Source organism: Puccinia triticina, chromosome 5A (assembly GCF_026914185.1).
Source record: "Puccinia triticina chromosome 5A, complete sequence".
In the NCBI taxonomy this organism is placed as follows: Eukaryota; Fungi; Basidiomycota; class Pucciniomycetes; order Pucciniales; family Pucciniaceae; genus Puccinia; species Puccinia triticina.
The window spans coordinates 5,870,906-5,876,905 of record NC_070562.1 but is presented as its reverse complement, the minus strand read 5'-3'; the positions used below and the strand labels follow the sequence as shown (position 1 = coordinate 5,876,905).

The 6,000-nt window shown below is 48.3% G+C and overlaps 1 protein-coding gene across 1 annotated transcript; it reads left to right on the top strand.

The window, feature by feature from the left end:
• Nucleotides 1-4,031: 4,031 nt before the first annotated feature.
• On the top strand, nt 4,032-4,274 carry PtA15_5A700 (uncharacterized protein; the record flags this gene model as incomplete). The annotated part of the gene is made up of 1 exon (XM_053169490.1): nt 4,032-4,274. The coding sequence occupies one exon, from the start codon at nt 4,032-4,034 to the stop codon at nt 4,272-4,274; it is 243 nt and encodes an 80-aa protein (XP_053020681.1).
• Nucleotides 4,275-6,000: the final 1,726 nt, after the last annotated feature.

Genomic DNA, 6,000 nt, shown 5'->3' with positions numbered 1-6,000 from the left:
GATTTTATGAAGTCTAGACGTATGAAAAAGGGATTAATTTCCCGATGAGGCCCCCAATTGTGAGCCTGTGTCTCTTATGTGACAGCAGGACACAAGAAAAATGGGTGGGCACTGCTTGGATTTCTTGGGATAAAGAAATAACAAACAGTAAGAGAAAAAGAGAGAGAGAGAAATAGATGATCTGAGAGATGATATTCAAGGTTCTGTTGACCTGTAGGTGGGAACTAACATCCACTAGCAATGCTACTCCTTAAGGGAGTGCTGCCAAGCTGTGCCAGAGATTGCAACAGCCTCTTCTCACAATGGAAACGTGGAAGGTATCTGAATTAGACAAGTCTAATCAGCCACAATTTTTTAGACTTCTCTATGGATAGTCAAGGTTCTTTAAAGGGAAACCTATGTGGTTTGTTACTGACAAAAACCACAGAAAAAGAAGGATATGAAGTGATTTGATCCTTGAGAGTAGATGTCTAGAGGTATATGTACCTGTGATCAAAGAGGAGAGAAACAAACAAGAGAGGAGAGAAAGCAGTCAAAGAGACAGATAGGAACTCCTCTGAGATAATCAAGGTTCAATGAAAAGGGTACTAACTGTCAATATTCCTGTTGGTGATACTGGGAGTGTAGTGGCCTTGTTCTGGTGATCCTGGGTTGTCTGGAGGTGTGGTTCTGGTCTGCTGAAGTCTGTAGATCCTCCTCAGGCAAGGGGGATCCTGACTTCGAAAATTTTCACAGTTTGCTTATGTAATTACATATGTACATGTGGTTTGGCGCGCCTGGTAGCGCTGACACGTCACAACTGCGCATGCGCGCCACAACTCAAGAACTCAGGGAAGGAGTAGAGTTACAGAGAATTGGTGAGTTGTAACTAGGGTTAAAATTGCATGAGGAAACAGAATATGAAGTCAAAACAAGGATATCTCTTAAGATGAAAAAGATATGAAGTAATTCATATGTAAAAAGTAGAAAAAGGCAGGCTTTAGGTCAGCTGTGTTGACTCTAAGGCTGACACCATTCCATCATTCAGAACCCCAGGGGATCCGGTTCCGTCCTACCCCCTCCCTGGGAGCCCCCTAACCACTTGGTTAGGCCCTCCCTGGACACCTTTAACAACCGGCCCACTTTTGCTTGTTGCTGCGGCACAGCTGGAGGGTCATCCATAGGGCCTTCAGGTCTTTGGGGATTTCAACTGTTCAATTGTTGTGTGCGCTCTTTTCTTGTAAAAATTCTGACAACTAAGATGTGATTTCATATTAGAATAGCTCAGATCAAAACTATATACAATGGCATATTGCCGCTATCTAAGTGTAATGAGAAGATGAGGTGAAATAGATAATCACCTAAGAGCAGGCCGGTTTGCCGTGCCTCTGAGTAGAGGAGAGAAAAAGAAAATGAAAGGACACAAAGTCTTGAGAGAGGTTGAAGTAGGAAGGGATCGGCTTTGGACAAGAGTGCAGTCTGATGTCTGCGATGTTAACGCTACGAGTCAGCTAACTCGCTCAATGCTGATTGCATGATCTATCAAAGGAGGAGAGATATTCTACCTCCTGCAACGTGCACGCTTGTAGTGACGGTCTATGTTCGCAACGAGTCGTTCCGGTTAAGGCTGTGGCTAAGAGACCGTCCTGGTTAGTCGCAATCATGTGACAGTCTAGCTATGAGTGAAGTCTGCACTCACTTGTTGGTCAGCGGACTGATGCAAGAGTTGAGGCTGGCTGGGTGATTGGTTATTCTGTGGAATAAAGAGCTATGCGGGCGATGGAGCTGTTATTCTAGTGTTTCTGTCCGTCTTAGCCTGCTGCTTAAGTACTCACGATTCCGAAGGTCTTGGAACCGTGCTTGCCTTGCTGTTGTGGCTTCTGTAGTCTGTGGCTTGCGTCCTAGGGGTGTTGCTGCTAGTAGCATCTGCTGTAGTTGCGATGAAACAACCCAAAGTTAGCTACCGTACTTGCGGCTTTGTTTGGAGGGATGAAACATCTGTGCTTACATGTCTTTGCATCACAGTCTGTTTCTCCCCTGCGCCTCTTTGCAGGTTGCGCATCATCTCCTGTATTCTGACAGTAATTATGTAAATAAAACACCCCAAAACTTAGATCCAGGATCCTAGGATTCTGTGGATTTAAGAAAGTGGGATTTGGGTGTAGAGATGGCCCTTGGCACCCAAATACCTGGTCAGGTGTGTCAGCCTTAGAGTCAGTGCAGCTGACCTAAAGTCTGCCTTCAACATTATTTCTACCTAAACTCTCTTATATAGTCTTGCTTGGATGTGCTTGAGGGATGTGTAGTAATAATCCTTTCTGTAGTACGACATAACTTCAATTCTTACATCAAGTGACATATGGTTAGCGTAACAGGTCTTTTTTCTGACACTTTTACACTATGTTATTGCTTGGATAACGCAATAACAAGCCCTCAAGGGCTGTTTTAGCGCTGAAATCAGCTCGTTATCTGGCGCGCTGCGGGCCCCAACAACGTAACAAGTAGAAAAACCCGGTAGAAGCAGTGGTGCAATAATGTAGCTCACCACCATTACGAGTAACTGTGACAATAATGGCTTAAAAACAGTAATGTTAGCATTATGTTACCGTTATGGCACCATTGAAATCACAATCATCTTAGCTTATTTTCCCCCACTTCAAACTCCTTCATGTCCATCCCCTGCAAGACATATCCTGCAAATTGCATGGTGGATTTCTGTAACCAATCTGCCCTTTTTGAGACCGCACAAGCTCAGGAAACTTTAAATTTTGAGCTCAAAAATACCTGAACACCACCTCAAAGTAGGTGGATTGGAGTATGGTGTTCAAAATTGCATATGTCACTGTTTACATAAACTCATAAAGCCAATTTTGGCTGGGAGATGTCAGTGTGCATAAAACTTAAAGTGACATCTCCCAGCAAAAATTGTAGTTTATGATTTTATGTAAAAAAATCTTATGCAATTAAGGTGTTCAAAGTTGAAATCATAAAATTTTTGAATCATAAAATCATAAACGGATGTACTTTGCGCACTGCGAAAAACTAGTCGCGCACTGCAGGGGGCGTCCACTCAACGTCCCGGCCACAGTGCGCGGAAGCTCAAAACGCTTCGCGCACTGCAGAAAATAAACCATGAAATTCTCATTTTTTTTCTGCCAGCGGGCAGAGGGGGTTTTTCTTGCCCCTCCTCCATTTTCTTGGGGTATTTGGACCCCTCAGCATGACATAAAAAAAGGATGATAAAAAATACAAAAAATAAGCGGAGCGCCTCCCCTGGGGATTTTCAACCTGCTAAAAAGCCATGGATCGGGTACACAGCCCCTCAAAAACAGAGTCCAAGGGGAAGAAGTACATATGCCATGACTTTGCCGTGCGGATGGCCAGCACAGCACCAGGAAAAATCAATGTTCCCTTGGCAGCAAGTGACATTTGGACAGCTCTGGCCATCTATCCAGCATCTATCCACAGCTGGAACGTCACAGCATGAGTGCCATAACTGAGTATACATTTATTGCCTTGCACAGCCAGCATCTGCTAGTTTAGCTCATTCTGCCATGTGCAACACAGCTTGTGATGTGCGCAGCTGCTGAGGACTAATTGGCTCAAGCCACACCTGAGTCCTACCCCTCTTTCAATGGGCTCGCCGCCTTGAGTTGTATTGTTACGCGGCCAAGGGCCCAGTTGGCTTCCCGTAGCCGCCGACAAGACGCGACCAACTCTTCTCCGCCTCCCCGCGAAGCCATCCGCGGTTTTACGCGCTTGGAAGCAGCCTGGCTCCTGCTGACAAAGCCCGCGCCCTTTGACCTCCAAGCCCGGCGAGTCCAACCACTCTCCCTCTCAAATCTGCCTCCAGGCAGCCAACAGGCTCCTTACCACACACAGCAGCCTCATCACTCCGCCCACTCTCAATTGACCGCATCCTCCTCAGCCTGATCTACCTCCACCAGATCACAGAGCTCAGTCCAGCCACCAGCCAGCCACAGCAGGCCAAGCCAGGCCGGCCCTGTATCCCCCTCAACTTGCTCACCAACCACCGTCTGCTTCTTGCCGCCATGATCCTTGGCACCAAGATCATCTCCGACCGGCCTCTGCTCTGCAAACGGCTCAGCAAGGTGGCTGACATATCCGAGACCGAGATCGACCATCTCAAGTGCCACGTCCTCCACACACTCAACTTCAGGCTCTGCTGGACGACCCCTGAGCTCTCCCTGCACACCCAGACCATCCTCACGCCCACTCCGCCACCTGCACTTTCCCCATGCTCCTCCTCTTCTTCCACACACAACAACACTTGATGATCCCAAGAATACATAGATCTTCAATGCCATGTGTCATCAGGGAAAAAAAAACTTTCAAATCCAATAAAAAAAAAGTGCAATACATAGGATGCTATGTTTAAAGTGCCCTGTGAGTCGTGCCAAAAGATGGTCCCAATTAAACAAGCGCGGAACAAGCGGTTGAACATGTTTGCTCCAAAACCATTCGCGGTAGAATGTAAGAGTTGGAGCAGCCGGCTTCTGTCCAAAGAGATTGGAGCTGGGGGTAGCTGTATTGTTGGCTGCCCCAAAGGTGCCGAGCATGTTGGTGGGAGCAGCTACAAAAGACAAGAGCAGGAGAGAAGACAAAGATAGCGTGCTATCCTGATCGACTCTCGGTCTTTGAAGTCCCTCAACCTCATCACCTTTGCGATAAGGATGTAGAGATGCCAAGGCATTCGGGAACTATCCAAGAAACTCAACAGGCACATGGAGATGTTTCTTTGCTGGCACGTGAGGCAAGGGAGTACTTGTTATCTGGCGCGGCTCAGGAGTGTGTGATGGAGCTTGGCGCGAGATGTTGCGGGCTTGTCCGGGGTCCTCACTAGGTGCTGTTTGAGTTTTTGAGGGTACCTACCTTGGGAGTGAGCTGAAGCCGAGATCGTGATGCATTGGGACGGGCAAACAGGCTAGCTTGCATAACTGCAACTTTCCAAGATTTGAATCCAATCGAGTTTCTCCAATCTGAGGATGAAGCTTGCTTAGACGGATTGTTGTTGAGGGAGTTTTCAGAATCTACAGCCTGCCTTGGGCGCTTTTTACTCACTTGCTTAGCCATGAATGGGCTTTCAAGGTCATCAATTCCAGTAACTGATGCAGTAGTTTTGTCTTCAGTCCTGTCGAGCAATTGGCCGGCAGTTGTCGGAAGATTCTCTATGTCGAGTGGCACGCTGAGGAGGATGCGTTTGATTGAGAGTGGGCGGAGTGATGAGGCTGCTGTGTGTGGTCAGGAGCCTGTTGGCTGCCTGGAGGCAGATTTGAGAGGGAGAGTGGTCGGACTCGCCGGGCTTGGAGGTCAAAGGGCGCGGGCTTTGTCAGCAGGAGCCAGGCTGCTTCCAAGCGCGTAAAACCGCGGATGGCTTCGCGGGGAGGCGGAGAAGAGTTGGTCGCGTCTTGTTGGCGGCTACGGGAAGCCAACTAGGCCCTCGGCCGCGTAACATTGCAACTCGAGGCGGCAAGCCCATTGGGAAAGTGTCCGACCGTTTCACATGAGCGGATATCTCGGAAACCAGCCATCAAGCTGCCCTTGATGACTTGTACCATTTGCACACCGGTCATCAGGCTTGTCCCCAGCTGCCTGTGACAGTCCGGGTGCCGCCGGGTAAGGCGGAGCCAAGGGGGATCTCGCGATGAGGGACACTGACAAGTGAAACAACATACAAAGAGGCAGGCTGGATCATTGAACTTGTGCCCAACAGTCATAGGCTCATGGCTCAGTGGCTCACTGATTGTGCAGAACTAAGCCAGAATGAACAATGATGGGTGGCACTGGGGATCCTTGAGCTGGGCCAGTGAGCACTGAGCCATGAGTATATGTATGTACATAAACCACTAAAACATACTGAGCACCAAGGAAGCAGGTGGCACAGGATTGGAGCCACTTTGGAGCTGCAACCAAAGCTGCCAAATGTCACTTGTCTCCAAGGGACTATTGTTTTTTCCTGGTGCAGGCTGGTCCCGGAGCGGAGTACATGCACACTCCCCC